This window comes from Megascapheus bottae, chromosome 29 (assembly GCF_031878675.1).
Source record: "Megascapheus bottae isolate mThoBot1 chromosome 29, mThoBot2.hap1, whole genome shotgun sequence".
Classification (NCBI taxonomy): domain Eukaryota; kingdom Metazoa; phylum Chordata; class Mammalia; order Rodentia; family Geomyidae; genus Megascapheus; species Megascapheus bottae.
The window spans coordinates 13461870-13484625 of NC_143537.1; the positions used below are offsets into that span (position 1 = coordinate 13461870).

General features: G+C 43.9%; 1 protein-coding gene across 1 annotated transcript; it reads left to right on the forward strand.

Moving 5' to 3' along the window:
- Positions 1–12207: 12207 nt before the first annotated feature.
- Positions 12208–22370, forward strand: Nmur2 (neuromedin U receptor 2). Its single transcript, XM_090321177.1, has 4 exons — positions 12208–12924; positions 18272–18356; positions 19325–19450; positions 22090–22370. The coding sequence occupies exons 1-4, from the start codon at positions 12208–12210 to the stop codon at positions 22368–22370; spliced, it is 1209 nt and encodes a 402-aa protein (XP_090177303.1).
- The last annotated feature ends 386 nt before the right edge of the window (positions 22371–22756 follow it).

Here is a 22756-nt window from a genome sequence, read left to right on the forward strand (position 1 = left end):
AGCTTATGAGAGAGATTTTTGCCAGAGGTTAAAGGCTAGGACAGTTTGGAAGGGGTGGGGAGAGGCAACACATTTTCTGAAAATTGCCTCTCTGTAAATGCCTTACAATGGATAATAAACCTCTTCCAGTTAAGTTTCTTCAATGCGCATCTGAATCACTTGGGAAAATGCCAACTCTGCAGTCTCATTGTCAGATTCTGAACCTGAAAGGTAAGGGGAGGGCCAGGAATCTGTATTTCTAAGGGATGCATGCAGGACAATCTAATTCAGATGGTGTATGGTTTACTAGCTTCTGCTAGCAGACTAGCCATGAAAGGGCTTCGCTAAAAGAAATCCAGGTCTCAAAACCCAAAACATCTTTTTACTAAACCCACATTACAAAATCTGTTCAGCCTGCACACATTCAAACCTGAGCACACCAGAAAACATGCTGTTAAAAAAAAAAGGCAAAGAATGGATCTGAAATGAGAAAAAGAAAACATTGGTAAGAAAAGACACACCAAGTACCCGTGGCTCACGCCTCTTTCATCCTCACTACTCAAGAGGCTGAGATTTGAGGCTTTCAGTTCAAAGTCAGCAGGAAAATCTGGGAGAGTCTTATCTCCATTGAATCACCAAAATTCGAGGAGTGGGAGCTGTGGCTTAAGTGGTAGAGCAAAAAAGAAAAGAAAAAAAGCTCAGGGACAGCTCCCAGGCCCTGAGTTCAAGCCTCAGGACTGTCACAAAAGAAAAATAAAACAAAGAAATTTTCCTCATCCCCATCATATCTTCTGGTCTCATGTTTACTACTAATCATTCTATATCTACTCCCTGCCTGTCTTGCTATGACTTGGCCTAGCCTAAGAATATTGGTTTCTTTTCCTACTGTTATAGGAAGAACAAGTAAAGATGCTTGCTTCATTGTTAACACTATGCCTTTCCTTTCTTTTATTTTTTTCTCCTCACTCCCATTTCACTATGGGATCTCCAATGGAGAGCAGACAGGGAAAGCACTAAGTGTTTCCTTGATTCATTCGTGAACTGGAGTCAGACTCAGAATGCTAACACTCGATCTAATCTCTCCCTAACTTCACGTTTGGTCTTGGACAACTTGCTTAATCTCTCTAAGTGCTACAAAATGAAGGCATTAAGCTACATTTCCTTTAAGGGTTCTTTATGTGCTGAAAAAAATCTTACCACCAGAAAACCAGAAGTGGTACTAATGTAGCTCAAGTGGTAGAGTGCTAGCCTTGAGCTGAAGAGCTCAGGGACAGAGTCCAGGCCCAGAGTTCAAGCCCCATGACTGACAAAAATAATTACTGTGAACTATCTTTCTATTTATCTACTTATTTCTTCATTTATCTATTGCCAGTCCTAGGGCTTAAACTCAGGACTTGGGTGCTATCTCTGAGCTTGTTGTGTTTTTTTGTTATTGTGTTTGTGTGTGATTTTTTTTTTTTTTTGCTCAAGTCTGGTGCTCTTGAGCCACAGCACGACTTCTGACTTTTACTGAGTGGTTTATTAGAGATAAGAGGCTCTTAAACTTTCCTGCCCAGTTTGACTTTGACCCCTGATCTTCAGATCTCAGCTGCCTGAGTAGCTAGGAGCCACCAGCCCTGAGTCAACGGAGCCATTTTTATTTCTAAAAGAAGCGAATCAATTAGCCTGAGATTGTATAGTTAGTAACTGCCTTGAAAACCACAGGACTTTCACGTTCGCATCTTGCCTGAATCATTCTCTTGCCAGATACAAGGACCAAGAGGGTTCAGCTGCCCTGGGTTTCTGAGAGTGTATTTGATTCTCTGGCTGAGAATATAGGGACTAAGTATATCATCTTCCAATTGGGTCCCTGAAAGACAACGGGACTTCCCAGCCTCAGTAGTTCTGATTTTCTGAAATGAGAAATAGTGCAAGTTTTCAACTATCGCAATAAGCACTCAGTTGAACTACCACTTGTGAGTTAATTTGTACTTGGAAAAATACAGAGGACTCAGGAAGAAAAACACTCATTCAGCCAAATGCTTCTAAATGAGAGAAAAGTGGAGGTCAACAAAAAGAAAAGAACATGGTATTTCACTAGATGGTCAGTCTGATAAAAGGAGGAACTGCACCAGTGTTGCTCAGAAATAAGAGTGGCTGGTACCAATGAGCTATACAATTCCTGACCTGTGACACACATGCCACACAGATGTGAACTCACCAGACAACTTCCTGTTCTTAGTGGAAAGTGGGGCCTGAAAGTATTTCTCCATAATAAACCCTAGCAGCTCACGCTTCAGATCTGAGGATCATGGTTTGAAGCCATCCTGGGCAGGAAAGTCTGTGAGACTCTTTATCTCCAATAAATTAGCCCTCCCTCTCCTCTCGTCCCCCACCAAAAAAAAAAACAAAACAAAACCAGAAGTGGAGCTGTGGCTCAAAGTGAGAGAGCACTACACAAAAGCTCAGAGACAGCACTCCAGGCCCCCTGATTTCAAGCCTCAGGACTAGCACACACACACACACACACACACACACACACACACACACACACACACACACACACACACACACTGCATAACTGTTTCATTGCTGTAAAGGACAACTCATAGTGTAGTAAGTCCATTTAATAGTCCATTAAATGGTGTGTGGAGTGGGTGGGGTTGGAAGGACGTATTTCTTCAGGTGCCAGCCAATGAGCAAAAAGTATCAGATGCCAAGGAGGGAGGGGGAAGACAAAGAAAACACACACACACACACACACACACACACACACACCTCTAGTATGGAGCTATAATGAAGGAAAGCTGGAACCAGAGATAAAGGCAGATCATAGGGACAGAGGTGGTTACTGGTTCTAGGAGCTCACCCAAGGGGAATGGAAGACAAGTTTCCTTTGTGACTAAGAATGAAAGCAACCCTCTGCCCCCTCTCCACCTTCTCCCACCAGCCTGAGTCTCCATGATTCTAACTGGAATCAGAGCTGCCACATCTCAGCAGGACTTTGTAAAGTCCAACAAGGAAAGGAAAAAAAAAAACGAATCTCCAGAGCTTGCCCACAGGGAAAGCTGGCTTCCCTTGTTCATGCTTTTCTGGTTCCTTCTAATGTGAGGCAAATAATAGGAGAAACAAATGAGCTCCCATTTCTATAATAATGACTCCATCCTAATTAGTCCAGACATAACTAGCTGCTAATGATGGACCAGCGAGAATCACTAGGGGAAGAAGTCTAGAATCAGACTGATGTCAATTGATCTCAGGGCCACTAAGACAACAGGGCTACCTCATCTTGCCCTTGTCTCTGAGCCTTGCTTTCCCTTATGAAAATGCATGTCGTGATGATACCCATTTTGCAGAATTCTGACAGGATTGACTGTGAAGAATTAGGCCAAGTAGAACCTGCCTGGTTGTATGGTTCTTTCTACGGTGGGGAAGGTAAGACATGAGGTAGGACTAACCTATCCTTAATCTTGCCAGCTGCAGCACCATTTTGGCTTTCGGGTTCTCCTTGGATTGAAGCACAAGACACTGAAAAGACGGCCAGGCATGGAAGGAAATGAAGTTCTCTGTGCACAAATTCATGGCTGGCCGTAACAGAAGCACCAGGCTGTGGCAAAGCACCTTGGTTTGTCCTCTTCCCCCAGGTTCCCTCTCTGCCCATCCGTGCACCCCTTTACCCCCAACAGTGACTCTTCCTGCCCTGCTCACCTGGGGCAGCATGCTTTCCTATGGTGGCATCACCCCCATTTGTGTCTTTGTTCACCTCCCTGCCTAGACAGTAGGGGATTTGGTCAAGGAGAGCCAGACACAGCCCACACATGCGCATCCAGGCTCAGAGCTACCTGCAGGTAACACATGCGCACATGAGGCCCAGGGTTGCATGGAAATACTGAACCAGAGTACCAAATCGCCTGGTCCTTGGGCTCCATGACGTTGCCCCAGGGCTCTCACCTGCAATCCTAGCTACTCACGAGACTGAGGTCTCAGGATTGAAGTTCAAAGTTAGCCTGGGCAGGAAAGACTGTGAGCCCCTTACCTCCCATGAAACCAAAAAGAAGTGGTAGAGTGCTAGCCAAGAGAGAGGAAGAGAGAAAGAGGGAGAGAGGGAGAGAGAAAGAGAGAGAGAGACAGAAACAGAGACAGAGAGAGACAGAGACAGAGAGACAGAGACAGAGACAGAGAGACAGACAGACAGAGAAAGAGAGAGAGAGAGCATGATTACAGTGAAAAAGCCTGACTTCTTATTCTATTTACCTGGCAGAGTATGATTCCCTCAACCCTGACAACTAATAAGAAGACATTACTAGAAGGATAGAACTTTTCTTGAAGGGATGACATGTTAGCGACATGTTGGATATGTTGTGGCAATATTTGGGTGACGGGTGTTAAGGTATCAGTGGCTAATGAGTTGTAAATCAAAGCTAAGCCCTAATGATTTCCTAGTCTTGCTAACCAATAGGGCTGGGGGGCTGTGATTACTCAAGAAGATGGGATTTGAGGAGCATGATTTGAACTCAACCCAGGCAAGAAAGTCTAAAGAGATTCTTATCTCTCAAGTCTGGTAACCTACTACTTGAGCCACAACTCTACTTGTAGTTTTTCTGGATGTTTAATTGGATACAAGAGTGCATGAATGTTGCAAGGTTTGTAATAAGGTGAAGCTGAAGGTCTGAGAAGGAAAAGGACTTAATTCAAAGCATCTAGATCATTACAAACTGGGAGAGTTGTGACTGGTGAACCAGTGCTCTCATTAGTGAGAACTCATTTTGTTATCTCTCCAGTGCCTGATACTCTATGGTTCAAGGGAAGGGAAGGGAAGGGGAGGGGAGGGAAGGGAAGGGAAGGGAAGGGAAGGGAAGGGAAGGGAGAAAGATACATTTGCAAAGTTGTAGTTTTTGTGTCTTTTGGTCTATCAGGGCCTTGTGCTTTTCTTAGCAAAAACAGTCATTTCCCTAGTGCTCGCATAGGCTTCACAAGATTTGCTTCCATGCAGAAGAGAAATAAACGTGGTTTTCCTTGGAGTGGGGGGAATGTGGAGGGGCAATTCTGATCTCCAAATTAAACAGCTGTTTAAATATTCAACAGCTGTTGCTCGAGGCCAACTTTCCTGTCCGTATCACCGTGAACAGGTAAGCTGGAATACTACTCTGTATGTTTTCTTACAGGCCTGCTTTACTGATCTGTGCTATGGCTGAATATATTTATTTTTTATTCTTTCTTTTCCCTATTGAGGTTAGACAATTATAAATTCTGGATCTGTGTTTCTTTATCCAGTGAACATAATAATAGTTATTATTTACTTAGGAATGATCATTACGTGATTGTTCCATGAACCCCATCTCATTCTTGTGCCTGTAAGATAACTATGATCATCTCACTGTACAGACAAGAAACCCGAGGCTCTCAGAGATAAACTCACTGGATTAAGATGTTCACATCTAATAAGTGGTAAACTGAAACATCAGCTGTGAATCCGTGCTTTTTAATCCCACATCCAAGGCCTTGGGGAGGAAAAATAAAATCAATCCTCCCTACGGTAATACAAGCTCTCCAAGAAGAAAAGGAAAGAAAAAGGTTTTTTCTACTGTCAGGGAGCAGAAATTGCACATAAGTACATTTCCTTATATAGAAGCTCATCTAAACAGTCTGTAAAAATTTAGACTTGAATCCCCATTAACTACTTGGGAACATGGAGTTCTGTTCCAGAATCAAATAAAGGGGTAAACAAAGTAAATCACAGCATTGCCAGTGCCTGACTCTCTTTCTTGGCTAAGTGTATCCTGAACTCAGTGCCTGGGCACTGTCCCCAAGCTCTTTCACTCAGAGCTAGTGCTCTACCACTTTGAGCCACAGTGTCACTTCTGGTTTTCTGGTAGCTCCTTGGAGATAAGATCTCACAGATTTTTCCTATCAGGGCTGGCTTTGAACCATGATCCGTAGATCTCAGCCTCATGGGTAGCTAAGGATTATGTGAGCTACTAGCACCTAGATGCATAGATTCACAGATAACTTGGAAATTTGTTGTAAAGGAGTAAGAAAGAAATGGTACCTAAGTTAGGAAAACTCATTCACAGACTTTAGAAGTTAGTTACTCAAAAGTTATTAGCCTGCGACCAGGAGTTTGGCCTAGTGGTAGAGGGCTTGCCTAGAATGCACAAAGACCTGACTTTGATTCCTTGGTACCACGTATATAATAAAAGCCAGAAGAGGTACTGTAGCTCAAGTGGTAGAGCTCTAGCCTTGAAAATGTCCAAGGACAGTGCTCAGGCCCTGAGTTCAAGCCCCAAGACTGGTGGGCACACACACACACACACACACACACACACACACATACACACACACCACACACACACACACACACACACACACACACACACACTTACTTCCTTCGATGTACCTAGATGTCCCGAGACATCAAAGATAATTATTGCCTCATTCCCATATCAGTTTTCAGTTTCCAAGCCATCTTTAAAACAAGTATCTTATTTGAATCTCATAACACTGGCAGCTGAGCATGGCTACTCCCCCTGCACCTAGCAAAATGATCAGACAAAGTAAGTGATTCTTTTATCCACTGCTCTCTCCAGCTAGTTAATGGTAGAAATGAAAATTTAAATCTGGACTGCTGATTCATGATCCAGTAATAGTCTACTGTTCTCCACTGTCCAAGGAGAAAATGACCTTGGTGGAATAAAAGGTGCACCTTTGAGAAGCAAAGACAATCCCCTGATGAAAGAAAATTGGAAACACATGTGCATTTGGCTCAGAGAAGAAAAGGAACAAAGGAGCCAAACGACCCTCCAAAAATGTGAACAAAGAGCCTGGAGCCTATAATCCTAGCTACTCAGGAGGCTGAGATTCGAAGATTGTGATTCAAAACCCACCTGGGCAGAAAAGTCAGACCCTTATCTCGGGGACAAGCACCTAGACACTGAGTTCAAGCCTCAGTATCAGTACACTTTAAAATTGTTGACCAGGAAGAAAAAAAAATGGAGGTAGGGAAAGGAAGGGAGGAAGGAGGGAAGAAAGGAAGGAGGGAGGGAGGGAACAAAGGAAAGAAAGAATGGGAAGGAAGAAAATTAAGGGAAAGGAAAGAATGAAGAGGGAAGAAGGAAGGAAGGGAGAGAGGGAGGGAGGGAGGGAGGGAGGGAGAGGAGATAGAAAAATAAAGGAAAGGAGATTTGAAAAGGAAATAAAAAGGAAAGGAAAAAAGAAAGGCAGAAGGAAGGAAAAAGAATGGAAAGAAGAAAGGAATGTAAAGCAGGTAGGATTTAACTGTGAAGATATAAGCCAGCTTCTATTATCTTCCCAGAACTTCTATTCCTCCTTGAGTAAAATGAGATTAGAACTGGGAACCCAAGTAAAATGATGATAGAAGGTAAGAAAGAATTCCTAGAAATCCTGCAGAAGAAGATACGTTATTAATGAAACCAGAGCCATAAGTATGTGAACATTTAAGACCGGACCATCCAAATCTAGCTTTTTGCTGGTTAATTTGAGATAAGGGTCACATAGACTTTTCCTTCTTAGCCCTGTGTGTATCTGAGATTGCAGGCATGAGCCACTGGTTCCTGGCCCATTTGTATATGTTTCGTGTCTAAGAGCTTGGAGATAACTGAGAATATCTATAAGTTAGCCTCTTTGAGATATCAATTCCATCATCATTTAACCAATTTGGTATTTCAGAGCAGGGAGGAATTTTCCAAGTCAGAGTCAAAACATCAGTGACATTCAAGATGGATCTCTTGGGCCAATGCTATTAATAACTAGAACCTTTTGGTGTTGATTACAATTGTCCAATTTGGAAGTGGGGGCATGGTTCGAGCAGTAGAACACTAGCCTTGAGCAAAAAAACGCTCAGAGTTCAAGCCCCAGGAAGAATACAAAAAAAAACAACCAGATCCAGAAATTGTCCAGTTATTACTCAACTCCTAAAAGAAATAAGAGACCAGAAGTGGAACAAGATAATGATCTCCAAAGATTCCATGCATATCCGATATTTGCACTGTCTCAAAAAAAAACCTGGCTTATAAGCATTGTCCTTCCTGCCAGGACTCAGTCACATGTAATCTGGGATAAAATGACAAATTCGAAAGATTCATGCTAGGAAAATTCTGGCAGCTCTACTCACTAACAGATGGGGAAACCCTATGAACATATCATGGTGTTTCCCATCACAAGAAACACAGTTGCCACCCCCAAACAACTCTGGGAAGCACCCAGCAAAGGCATACAGTCACACATGAGACATTTTTAAAGCTCAATTATAAAATGTTGTGACATCAATCGGAAGTTGATTAATAATGCTTTTTATCATGGATATATGGACACACATATGCAGCTAGCCTTTCTCCTTCTGAAAGCAGCTGTCGTGAATGGCTGCCTAGATGGACTGTTGAAAGGCAAACAGATAGCATGAGATTCCAAGGAGGAGAAAGCTTTTCTTCAGCCAACATGTTGGTGATTCACTCCTGTAATCCCAGTTACTTGAGAGACTTGAGATCTGAGTTGAGACTTGAGTTCAAAGCCTGTCTTGAGAAAGAAAATCCATGGGACTCTTCCAAGAAACTACCAAAAAGTTCAAAATGGAGCTGTTAAAAGTGGCAGTGTGCTAGACTTGAGAGAAAACAAAACAAAACAAAAAAAAAGCTTGGAACAGTGCCCAGGCCCTGAGTTCAAATTCCAAGACTGCGACAAAAAAAAATAGCAACAACAATGCAAACAAAACCCCCTGAGATTGCTATTAGCATCCACAACACAAAAGTTGGGGCAGGCAATAATACAGTGTACTTGCTTGCTGTAGGTGATGAATTCAGAGAGATGTGAAAAATGAGAAGCAGGGAGATGTGAAAAATGAGAAGCAGGCAGTTTTGCAAAGCCCCAGGGCAGAAAACATTATAGGCTGCAGGAGTTACAGATCTATAATCTCCTCGAGGCAGGAAAAGCAAGCCAGCTGGAGGAGCTGAATTCATTGGGTGAGAGAGAGAGAGAATGAGACTAATGGGTAGAATGGGTAGGGGAGGGTTGAGTAGCTTGCAGAACTTGTGCATGAGGTGTGGGTTTATTCCAGTAGCAAAGAAAAAGGACAACACAAAGGGAAAGGGGGAAAGGGGAAAGAAACATATGGAGAGAGAGGGACAGAGGGAGGGAGGGAGAGAGAGAGGAGAGGAGGGGGGAGGAAGGGGAAGAGAATGTGGCATGAGGTTAAAGAGCTTGAATTCAAGTCCTGGGTACTTTGTCCCTTAGTATTTTTAACTCAAAGCTACTGCTGTACCACCTGAGCCACAGTTCCACTCAGCTTTTTGCTAGTTCATTGGAGATAAGATTTTCATGGACTATCCTAGTTAGTCTGGCTTTGAATCGTAATCCTCAGATCTCAGCCTTCTGAGTAGCTGAGATTATAGGCGTGAACATTGCCAAGATTGTAAGTGAAGACTAAATACACAACCAATATGGCTGTTGTTATTTTTCTATCGTGTAGGTTTAGTAGTTGCTACTGTACCTCTCATATTATTCCACACATTTTGGCGCCCTGATTTCAACCCCAGCTACAAAGGGTAACTCTGATAGTTGCACCAAGTTATCATATTACCTCTTGTACTTTTCTATTCCATAACCATCTCAAAATCAGAGAGGTATGACAAAGTTACTGCCCCAAAAGAGGCTCTCGTGATCTATGGAAGAGGAGGCCAGTTGTTTTTCTGGCAATACAAAAGGTGAATTGAAGAGGTATGCTTATTTGATTATTTGAAATCAGATAGGGAAGGGGGGAAAACAAGATGAGGGGTGGGGGTGGGGGGAGGGAAATGGGGACCAAGACATGAGAAAGGGTATCAATGTTTGTGAAGTAATGCACCTTCTATCTAGTGAATATAATGTAACCCTTCTACTATTACAATAAAATATATTAAAAAGAGGTATGATGAGCACATAGGGACAAAATACACCACGTACAAATGTGAAAATGAGACCAAGGAGATGTAAACAGGTGAGTAAGGACAGAGGAATGGGAACACTCACAAATGGATGTTTAAACTGAAACCCTTTCGAGTAACTAAAAATCATTTAGAGTGATAGAGACAGGGCGAGCTAAACTGGAAAAGTTTTTCACACTTCAAGAATGATCTCAACTTTTTTTTTTTTTTGCCAGTCCTGGTACTTAAACTCATTCCCTGGCCACTGGCTCTGAGCACCTCCCGCACACACACACCTCAGGGCTAGTATTCTACCACTTGAGTCAGGTCTCCAGCCTGAGTTTTTGCTGTTTCTTTTTTGAGAGGGAGGGGTGAGCCTTAGCAAATCTGAGGAAAGACCTCACATTGCTTTTTGGTCTAAACGGGCTTCATGTATGCTGCCTCATTCACTGTTAAGCACTCTCAGAGTCAGCCTTTACATATCCATCGCTAAATCCCAAACTAGGTCTTAACTTTGTTTTTCTCTTCCCTAGTTCCTCTTCCTCATTCTTCTCCTCCTCCTCCTCCTTCTCGTCCCGCTCCTCCATCTTGCATGGAATCCCATGCAACCAATGGCTCTCCAGTCTGAAGATAATCTAAACTGTTTAGCATACTTAATAAGTTTCACCGATCTTGTCCCTGCCAGGCACTTCAAGTGAATTTTCATATCCTCCTGGAAGTGTGAAGCTGTATAATGCTCATGAAATGCCAGTTACACAAATTGCCTCAGTGTGTCTGAGACATAGCGTCCTCCTATCTCAGGACATTTTTACTTGCTATTCCTTTTACTGTAAATACTTTTTCCTTAGCTCTTCTATGATCAACTTTTTTCATCATTCACACGTCAGCCCAAGTCACATAAATGTTCTTTGCTTTCCTTGATTAAGTGTCCATTTTGATCTGAAATGTTATTCATTAATTCCCTCATGTATCTTCAGAATTCCATATGTATGGAAATTTCCTTAGCTAGTGGCTTATGTCTATAGTCCTAGCTATCCAGGAAGCTGAGATCTGAGGGTTGAAGTTCAAAGCCAGCCTGAGCAGTTAAATCCATGAGACTGTTATCTACAACCAACCACCTTCGATGAGCCGGAAGTGGCTTCAATGGTAAAACACTAGAACCTAACAGCATCCAAGCCCTGAGTTCACGCCCAGCACTCACATGAAAAAAAACAGGCAGAGGTGTTGCTTTATGCACCAATATTTCTACAAAGCCTAGAATACTGCCTATAACATAGTCACCCCCTGGGGACATATCTGTTGAACAAAATAAAATGAATGTGACCCAGATAAGGACATGGAACTCAGGGGACTGTGAATAATTCCCGCCCCCTACCCCAGCTTTCCTAAACGTTTATGGTGATTCCTGATCCACTCTTCTGGGGAAGCTGCTGCAAGAAGCTCAAAAACATCAGTTCTGATTTGCAAACACTCGATTTGCAAGTGTCAGTGTTTGCACTTCCTTGTCAATTCCACCAAAACCCAGAAGTCCTATTCTGCCTGCTTCCCCCCACCCTTACCCCCACCTCCACCCCCAGAGCCCTGGATTTCCAGTGGAGAAGGAAGGGGAGAAATAACTTGACAAGTCTCAGTTATCGACCTCCCATCTCTGTTATGTGGTCCAGGGAACAAGGATCCATGGAAACGACACGTCACCACCCCACCCCTTCTATGTATATTGCTACCCAGATTTCCACATGTTTGTCAACAGCACAGCTGAGAGAGCCCACCCATCCTTAGATATTCACTGTAAGCCTGAGCAGAACTGAACTGTTTCCTCCCACCCCAACCTACCATTACTGCCTAAAAACAAAGCCAGCCAGCTCACCAACCCAGCCTTCCACTCCAACCAGGATGCCTGAAACCACTGACTTGGTTGCCAGCCTGCTGGGGGGCGGGGCCTCTGTGCTGGGGGCGGGGTTCTGGCACCACTCACTGGCTTCTAGCCTGCTGGGGGGCGTGGCCACTGTGCACTGTGTGTGTGGGTGGGGGGGAATCAAGATCACTCATTGGCTTCCAGCCTGCCAAGGGGTGTGGCCTCTGGGCTGAGGGGCGTGGCCACTGCTCTGGGAGATTCTCAAAAGGGAGCTGTCCAACCTGAAGACTGAAGTTCTGACTCTTTTTTGCTGAGCCAGGCCTTCTTTGCCTTGAGGCCTCTGCTTTCCTGATTGCTGGCTTCCTTGTTTTGCCTCCCCTGTGGCTCAGCTTGGGACACAGCCTCTTAGGAGGAAAGACTGTGGGTGAGTGGGGGCAAGGGGGAAAAAGAGGGTGGAATTTTTATTTTTTCAGGTCAGGGATGGACGTGCTTGAAAATGTCTCCTGTATCCCCCAGCAAGAAGTGGAGGATCCACTGATGGATTGTCTGAACAGCACTGAGGAGTATCTGGCCTGTCTCTATGGCCCTCAACGCAGCCCCCTCTGCCTCCCCACGTCCGCAGTGTACTCCTTGATTTTCATCGTGGGGGTCGTGGGCAATCTCTTGGTATGCTTGGTGATCTTCCGACATCAGACGATGAAGACACCCACCAACTACTACCTCTTCAGCCTGGCTGTCTCTGACCTCCTGGTCTTGCTGTTGGGGATGCCATTGGAAATCTATGAGATGTGGTACCATTACCCCTTCCTGTTCGGACCTGTGGGTTGCTACTTCAAGACGGCCCTCTTTGAGACTGTGTGCTTTGTCTCCATCCTGAGCGTGACCATGGTGAGTGTTGAGCGTTATGTGGCTATCGTCCACCCATTCCAGGCCAAGTTGGACAGCACCCGGCGAAGGGCCCTCCGAATTCTCAGCCTCATCTGGGTCTCCTCCATCATCTTCTCTCTGCCCAATACCAGCATCCACGGCATCAAAGACCACCACTTTCCTAATGGGTCCCTGGTCCCCGGCTCTGCCACCTGCCAGGTCATCAGACCCACGTGGATCTATAATTTGATCATCCAGGCGACCTCCTTCCTCTTCTACATCTTCCCCATGACACTCATCAGTGTCCTGTATTTGCTCATGGGGCTCAGGGTGAGTATTCTGGGGAGTGGGGTTCTGTTAGCTCAGAGAAACACAAGAATGGAGACATGTGGACCTGGAAGGAAGCAGAGGGGAATGATGACTGGGTGGGGAGGGGAAAGGTGGGGTTGGGAGAGACCGGTAGGGGTGGGAAAAATCTGATTCTGGAAGACTGAGGCAGAGGAAGATTCTAAGCAGGTCAGGCGGTCAAGGACAAGGTGACCACACTCAAAGCATCCAGCACACTGCACTGCCTGTTCTCCTCCATGGCTCCCTCCCCACTGCCTGTGCTGGAATGTTCCTCTGCACCCCACATAGAGTGGGAGAAAATGAGCTCTCAATCACTATTCCAAGTCCATGACTGAGATGTGAGTTGTTTGTTGTTGTTGTTTGTTTGTTTTTTGCCAGTCCTGGGCTTGAGCTCAGGGCCTGAGCACTGTCCTTGGACTTTTCTCAAGGCCAGAGTTCTACCACTTGAGCCACAGCATCACTTCCAGCTTTTTTCTATGTATGTGGTACCTAGGAATCGAACCTGGGTCTTCATGCATGCTAGGCAAGCAGTCTACCACTAGGCCAAACTTCCGGCTCATGTGTATGCATTTGTATATATGAATATGCACATGTACACGTGTGTATATGTATATGGATATGTATTAGATTTGTGTATGTTTTGTGCATGTATGCATATGTGTGCATGTGTATATGTGAGTACATGTATTTGTATAGTCTATTGCATGACACTTGTGTATATATTTGTATATGTGTCCATGTGGATGCATGTATGTGTATTTGTGTGTGTGCATACATGTAATTGCATGTATATGTATTTGCATTTGTATGGTATGTATGTATTTGTATGTGTATTTATGTATGCATACATGCATGTGTCTTTGTATATGATGTATATTTATGCATATATTTTGTCTCCTTTACTTATTCACAGGTTTATTCACAGGTATAACTTCAGGAGGGTGGGGAGGAAGGTACAGAATTCATGGGAAAAAGGATAAAAACGTGCAGCCATGGAGCTTACTGGACAGGAAGGGAAGTGAACTATACAACTCCTGGGTGGACATGGGAGGGAGTGGGAGAGAGCGGGGGGAAAAAGAAGACAGAGTGCAAAAGGAAATGTACTCATTACCTGACTCATGTCATTGTCCTCTATAATAACAATAAAGTAATTTTTTAAACCTGAGGGGAAATCAGCTGGGTTTCCTGTTGCTGCAGATTGAAGGTGCAGATTGAAGAGATGGATGAAGACATAAACACATGAGTTAGAGAAAAGGGAAATGTAAGAGACATGAGACAGGGAAATTGAAAACGTGGCCTGCTGCGTCATCACAGTAAAGTTCTTCTCTGCTCATAGTGGCAAACTGATCTTTTGTGTTCTTTTCTTGAGGTCCAAATTACCTAGCAACTGCATTGCATCAGAGTGGAAGGGAGTGTGCATAATTTCAGGTGTATTTTGTTTCCATACTTGCCTAGATGCAGGTCTTCATTATGACAGGATTTGTTGTCTTTGGTGATGGTGGTTTGTTTTACATTTTTCTGTATGGATTCTGAGACTTGAACTCAGGGCCCAGGCCTTATCCCTGAGATTTTTTTTTCTCAAGGCTAACACTCTGCCACAGCATCTCTACATCTGGAGGTTTGGTAGTTAATGGACTGGCTTTGAAACTGCACTCCTCAGATCTCAGCCTCCTAAGTAGTTAGGATTACAGGCATGAGCACAAGTTCCAGATGCCCTTTCTAATGTCATTTAGTGGGACAAAGTGAGAGTCCTGGATGTCTACAATGATGCCACATTTCATTCTACTTTTTTGGTCCCCTGAGTTCTCAGATTAAAGTCTGGAAGATACAGCCAGACCCCAGTGAGTCACACTTGTAATCCCGGCTAACTCAGGAAGCTGAGACCTGAGGAACACAGATCAAAGCCAGACTGAGAAGAAAGCCCTTAATTGATCACCAAAAAATCAGAAACGAAGGTATGGATCAAGTGGCAGATGGCCTGCCTTGAACAGAAAAAGCCCATAAGAGCTCAAAGTCTTGAGTTCAAGCCCCAGTACCTGTACACACATACACACACACACACACACACACACACACACACACACACACACACTCAGTTTGGAGGAGTATAGAAACAATGTTGGATACCTACTTTGTTGAACATCTGAAAGGAAATGGGATTACTATTCATACTAAGGCAGCATTTAATATTGACTTGACAAATTGGATTTTATTCTACTGTGTCAGTCATTTCAACTTGTGTTGAAACAGTAGGCAGTTGCATAAATATTATTTTTGCATTCTTCCTCTAATGAGCTGGTTATGTTGCTGCAAGAGCCAGCAACATAAATAGCCCGGCATGTGATTTTTCTTTCAGTGACAATTCTTCTTCTACAGGAGGCCTTGTCCATGAGAGAACTGTGTGAGATGTTTGCTTAATGTTTTATTTGACAAAATTACCACTGAGAACAGTTAAATGCGCTCAAGAAGCCCTGACAGTTGGTCAGACACTGGTGACTCAAGCCTGAATTCCTAACTTCTCAAGATGTTCAAATCTGAGGATCAAGGGTTCAAAACCAGCCTCTGCAGACACACTTGAAAAACATTTATTTCCAATTAACCAACTAGTAGAGTAGTAAAGCTGAGTAGGCTCAAGTAGTATAGTGCTGGCCTTGAGTGAAAGAGATAAGGAGCAATATCTAGCCTCTGAGTTCCAGCCCCAATACTGACACCAACACAATACTCCATTTCATATATATACATATATATATGTATATATATGGGTTTCCACATAATAAGAATTGTAGTTATGACTGTAATTGAACTTTCTGACTGCCACATGATGATGCTGAAATATATCCCCTCCCCAAGCCCTGTTTTGTGTGACTATGTCATTACTGAATACATTTTCTTTCCTTCTGTTTGCTTTGTACATCACTGCACTATTCCCTTGCTTGCTAGGTGTTCTAAGTGGTTCCAAAGGGCCACACTTCCCAGGCCTTTGTCTCCCTCACCTTATGAAAGCAGAGATAGAGCTAGGGAGCAGTTGATCAAGAGACAAATGACAGCCAGGCACCAGTGGCTCACCCTGTCACCATAGCCATTCAGGAGGCTGAGATTTGTGGATTGTAGTTCACAGACAGCCCGGGCACAAAAGCTGGTGAGACTCTCATCTCCAGTGAGCTACCAGAAAACCAGAAATGACACTGTGGTAGGGCTCTAGCCTTGAACTGAAGAGCTTAGAGACAGTGCCCAGGCCCAGAGTTCAAGCCTCACAACTAACGAGAGAGGGGGGGGATCAGATGCATTAATTATTAATTATGCCAAGGAATGCTCAGAACTCTTGTAGTCCTGACAGCTATCTGACTTAACAGAGCTTTTGTATTTGGTAAAGTTACAGAAAATACATTTGTTGAATTTTAGAGGCAACTGTGCGTGCGTGCGTGCGTGCGTGTGTGTGTGTGTGTGTGTGTGTGTGAATGTGTGTGAATGTGTGTGCCAGTCCTGGGGCTTGAGCTTAGAGCCTGGGTGTTGTCCCTAAGCTTCTGTGCTCAAGGCGGGCATTCTACCAGTCGCAGTTCCACTTCTGGCTTTTTTGGTAATAAGAGTCTCACAGACTTTCCTGCCTGGGCTAGCTTAGAACCTTGGTTCTCAGATCTCAGCCTCCTGAGTTGCTAAGATTACAGATGTAAGTCACCAGCATCCAGCTAGAATTAATCTTTTCTATGGTCACCACATCCTGGTGTGCTTCCTCCTCCTCCTCCTCCTCCTCCTCCTCCTCCTCCTCCTCCTCCTCCTCCTCCTCCTCCTCCTCCTCATCCTTCTCCTCCTCTTCCTCCTGTTCCTTTTTTTTCTTAAACTCAAGGCCTATGCACTGTCCCTGAGCTTTTTTACTTATGACGAGCCCACTACCATTTGAGCCACACCTCCATTTCTTTTTTCATTGGTGGTTCACTGGAGATAAGAATCTCACAGACTGGACCTCCAGGATATAGAAACAAAAGCCATATAATGAGTGATTGCTGTCATTAATGTACTGTGGTATCTCTCATCTCTTTTGCTGTCCCTTGGTTATCTCATATTGTTAAGTGTTTCCCCTGGTTATCTGATACATTGTATATATGCATATTGGTTATTTGAAGTCAGATAGGGAAGGGAGGAAAACAAGATGAGGGGTGGGGTGGAGGGAGGGAAATGGGGACCAAGACATGAGAAAGTGTATCAATGTATGTGAAGTAATGCACCTTCTACCTAGTGAATATAATGTAGCCCTTCTATTAATTACAATAAAAAATATATGAAAAAAAGAATCTCACAGACTTTTCCTGCCAGGGCTGGCTTCAAACTCTGATCCTCAGATCTCAGACTCCTGAATTGCTAGGTGGATAGGCTTGAGCCACCACCAGTGCCTGGCTTGAATCTATCTTTTTCATCCATTCTAACCACGTAGAATCGTTTTCATTGGCAATCTTCATCTATCAGTGGGATAACAATGCAATGGATAGAAAACAGGTACAGATCAGAAATCCACATGTACAGCCATCTCTTGGTGAGGATATTTCCAGCAAAATTCAAAATGCCCTCTAAGGCCAGGACCATTGCCTGCATCTTTGCTGATCCTGGTATGGTACTGGTTTGAACCAGTCCACTTCTGGCTCCAAGCTCTTTTCTCACAATGGAAAACAAGTTGCTCTTGTAAATCCAGATCTCATATTAGGAGGGAAAGAAGGGTTCCCTCTGGCAGTCCCAATAAAAGGGAAATGAAATTTCCATTCCCAAGACATAGAAGCAAATATCTGAAATCTCATTGGTCCAATATCTGAAATCTCATTATCCTATCACTGGGCCTGTAGGGAATCAGAGGGTCTGATTTGCCAGGTTACTTAAGGGCAACCACAGGAACTAGAACTGGGCCATTTCCAGTCAAAATAAGATGGTCAAGTATAAGGAAGGAGTAAACATTTCCTAAGGGAGAATTAGGGTCCTATTTGGCAAGAGAAATTAGAAAAAAATGCATATACATATCTATGTATATCAGAGGATGGACTCTATACTACATTGATTTCTGGATATTTGACCATCATTGATCAGTTATTATTAAAGCTTCCTTTATCTGGTAAGCATCTCCTCATTCCAAATTTTTAAAAAGAGAAAGAGAGAGGGGAGGAAAGAGGGAGGGAGATAAGGAGAAACAGACACAGTTAGGCACAGATGGCTCATGCCAGTAATACTAGCTACTCAGGAAGCTGAGATTCTGAGAATCCCAATTCAAAGGCATTCTGGACAGTCTGAGTCCCATGTCTTGAGATCACAGTGACACAAGTTACAAATCTTCCCACTTCTCTTTCAGCTGAAGAAAGATGAATCCCTGGAGGCCAAAGAAATGACTGTAAATATTCACAGACCTTCCCGAAAACCAGTCACCAAGATGCTGTGTAAGACCCTGCCTTTTTGCTTTTGAAGTTTTCGTTCCTTGCTTGTGAGAACAAAGGCATTGTTGTACTTCCTGGCAAAGTGCTGCAGTTGATCTGCAACCTAACATCATGATCTATCTTTCTTCCTCAAGCTTTTAAAGTCTGTTTCAGACAAGGATACATTTGTTGTGATGCACTTTACTTAGTGCCTTGGTAAATTCCATCCACTCTCTGAGCCTTTTTAAAATCACCACTCCTCTAGAGAGGAGTTAATGGGTCCCTTAAAAAATAGAATGGGGAGGTGGGGGGAGTTTGGCCTAGTGGTAGAGCACTTGCCTAGCATGCACGAAGACCCGGGTTCGATTCCTCTGTACCACATACACAGAAAAAAAAAGCCGGAAGTGGTGCTGTGGCTCAAGTGGTAGAGCACTAGCCTTGAGAAAGCCCAAAGATACTGCCCAGGCCCTGAGTTCAAGCTCTACGACTGGCAAAAAGAAAAACAGAATGTGGAGTCTAGCGGTGATTTCCAGTGGATTACACCTGCAATCCTAGCTACTCAGGAGTTGAGATCTGAGGATCAGGTTGAAATCCAATCTGTGAGGGAAAGTCTTTATTTCCAAGGACCCAGCAAAATGTCGACATGGAGCTGGGGCTCAAGTGGTAGAACACTAGTATTGAGTGGATCAAGCTCAGAGATAAGCACAGGCCCTGAGTTCAAGTCCCAGGATCAACAAACACACACACACACACACACACACACACACACACACACACACACACACACACACACCACATACAAAACTGAACTGCACTTACTTCTACACTGAGTCTCTCTAGAACTTAGTGTGCCTGCAATTGTTCTAGCTTCACGAAGGTGGGGCAGGGTGAGGTGGGGGGAAACGTCTAGAAAGAACTGAAGACTCAGAGTGAACATCACAGAGCCTGTTCTCACCCAGTCTTCTGCTATCCCCTTTCTCAACCTCTTCCAGTTGTCCTGGTCCTGGTATTTGCTGTGTGTTGGGCCCCATTCCATACTGACAGGCTCTTCTTCAGCTTTGTGGATGAGTGGACCAAATCTCTTGCTGACGTGTTCAATCTCTTCCACGTGGTGTCAGGTAAAATCTGAGCCAGATGTGTTGCATGTGAAATATCTGGGCCACATCAGCTTTTTTTTTTTCTACATTCTGGATGGATGATCCAGCACCTCACAGAAATCAGCTTCACTGGAGTAAAGGAATCTGATTTACATTTCACTCTGAGATTGTACAGGGGGCGTGTTATTCGGCCAAAAGAAATTTGCCCCAGCACTTATGTAGAGGCCACTTTCCACAATACTGAAGTGAGAGAACTACAGCAGAAATATGGCAAAGGAATCGTGATCTGAGGATCATGGTTTGAAGATGAAAAAGTGCATGAGACTCTTATCTCCAGTTAACCAAGCAGATATTACTCAAGTGGTGGAGGAAATCAGCTAAGCAAGAGTTGGGAGGCCCCAAGTTCAAGTCCCAGTACTGATACACACACACACACACACCAAATGCAGATGAAATAATAGCAGTTCTGGTCATGGAATAGATGGGAAGTTGTCGATTACCATGACATTCTATTATCATGACAATAAAGTGATATTACCATTAATAAGAAGAACAGGATAGCATCCTTAATATTTTATAGTCATACAAACAATCTCAGAAGGGACTTGCCTAAAGCCACTCAGTAGACAAATAGTGAAAACAAGAACTCAAGTCAAGGACATTGAATGTCAAGTTCAAGTTCAAACACCAAAGAACAGCCATAAAGGCTTTCTTTTTTTTTCAGGCAGGGTGACTACTGGCTTTGGAGTCTTCTTTTGCTGCTAATCCCTAGCTCCTTTTGGGGGAACTTTTTGGCTCACAAAGACAGAATGGCAATCAAGAAGAGAAGATCAGATAAGACCTGTTTGCATGAATTTTGCTCAAGATAGAAGTGGAATGTATCTTAGTGGCAGAGTGCTTGCTTGGCATGCACAAAGCTCTGGGTTCAATTCCCAGGTACCACATACACAGAAAAAGCTGGAAGTGGTGCTGTGGCTCAAGTGGTAGAATGCTAGCCTTGAGAAAGCTGAAGGACAGTGCCCACGGCCTGATTTCAAGCCCTAGGACTAGACAGACAGACAGACAGATATCTACATATATATACATATATATACATATCTCCAACCTGTAAGTCTAGGTACTCAGCAAGATCTGAGGATCACGGCTTGAAGCCAGCCCAGGCAGGGGAAAGACAGTAAGACTCTTATCTCCAATTAGCCACCAAAAAAAAGGGAGGGGGGAGTGGAGCTGTGGTTAAAGTGAGTGATAGAGAGCTAGCCTTGAGTGAAAAAAATAAAAGCTAAGAGACAGGGCCCAGGCCATGAGTTCAAGCCCCAGAATTGGCCCCCAAACAAAAACAAACAGAAAAGAAAATGCCCTCAGTCCTTTCAACCTCTAAATGGTAACATCTTCATTGTCTATTCACCAATAGAGGACCAATAGAGGGAGCAGCGTACTTTTCTTGTGCATAACGGCCTCTGTGCACCACACCAGCAAGCCCCCTCCTCTCCCTTCCTCAGCAATCTCCAGCCCATTCTCACTTGTACCCAGGCTTCACGCCCACCCCCAAAACCCTTCATGAGGTCATCCTGGGAACTGCCACGGGGTGCCTCTTAGTGAGAAATAGTTGGTCCAGTATTGTCTTGTGTCATTGTAGTGTGACTGAGTTTAGTCCTTCCTAGATGCTTGATGGTCTTGAAGCACACTAAGAGTTCAATTCCTAACCAGTTGGCCCACACTTGTTATCCTAGCTACTCAGGAGGCTGAGATCTGAGGATCACGGTTCAAAGCCAGCCCAGGCAGGAAAATCCATGAGATTCTTATGTCCAATAAACGACTCAGGAAAAAGCCAGAAGTCATGCTGTAGCTCAACGTGGGAGACTGTTAGCATTGTGCACAGAGAGTCTCGGGGACAGTACCAAGCCCTCGGTTCAGGCCACAGGCCTGGCAAATAGAAAAGAAACAAAGGTATGGTGCTAATGGAAGAGTGTGTGATAAACAGGACTTTGACAGGGTGCCAGAAATCTGGTGGGTAAAATAAATAATGATATGTAATTAGTCAAATAAAGTAGAAGAATTATCAAAGGGAAAAGGTAGGCAGGTAAAAATAATTTGGGGAATATATATCATATATATATTTATTCATTTGAAAGATATTTATATTGAACAGGGAAGGGACTCTAAATGCTGTTACCATTTCTCCCTGACTTGCAATTTCAAATTATTCATTTAAGCAAAATTCCAATAATAAGGAGAACTTACACACACACACACACACACACACACACACACACACACAAGCACACACATCTTTCCTCTGATAGTTCAACATCTCTTGTCCACGCTATGGGAACATGTTCTTTAATTTAAACAAGCAGAGATCAAAGGAAGTTACAGAATCTCTCATCTGAGATCCCACGACAGCCTACTTTTTATTTTTCTGGTTCCTCCCCACCCGCCCCAAGACTCTTTCATCTTTCTGTTTGATCCCCAAGTGCACGGGTGTTAGATCTGTTCAGAGCATTTTGTAGCCTCCATTGAGAGTCTTGGAGATAGCGCTATTTCTGAAAAAGATGCAGTGGCTGGAATTCCAGGCCTGTGTGCAATAGGCAGGGGTCTCCCTAACACATCTGCTATTATGTGTCACCTCAGTGGGACTGATGGATTCATTTGTGTTTCAGGTGTGTTCTTTTACCTGAGCTCGGCTGTCAATCCCATCATCTATAACCTACTGTCTCGCCGCTTCCGGACAGCATTTCAGAATGTCATCTCTCTGCCCTGCAAATTGGGGTACACCCAGAATCATCCACAAAGACCATCAGTCCAGAGGGACATCTTTCTAACAGAATGCCAACTTGTGGAGCTGACAGAAAAGGCCATGCCCCAATTTCCCTGTCAATCAGCCATCTGTGACTCAACGGGCTCCTCAGTACCCATCCAGCCCCGTGAAGGAAACTTCTAGAGGTGCCACCTTGAAAAGGCTTAGATTCAGGGCCGGGAGTTTGGCCTAGTGGTTAAAGTGCTTGCCTAGCATGCACGAAGACCCGGGTTCAATTCCTCAGTACCCCACATACATAGCAAAAAGCCGGAAGTGGTGCTGAGGGTCAAGTGGTAGAGCTCTAGCCTTGAGAAAGTCCAAGGACAGTGCTCAGGCCCTGAGCTCAAGCCCAGGACTGGCAAAAAAAAAAAAAAGAAAAGGCTTAGATTCTTGGGGGTGATATGTCTAGAACTCAACATTAGAGGAAGGGTCAGCCTAGAATCTTCCTCTCCTTGTGTGATGTGAGCAATTTGTGAGATGCAGTGCTCTTAGAACTCGTAGGTATATGTTTCTAATTATTATTACTGTTA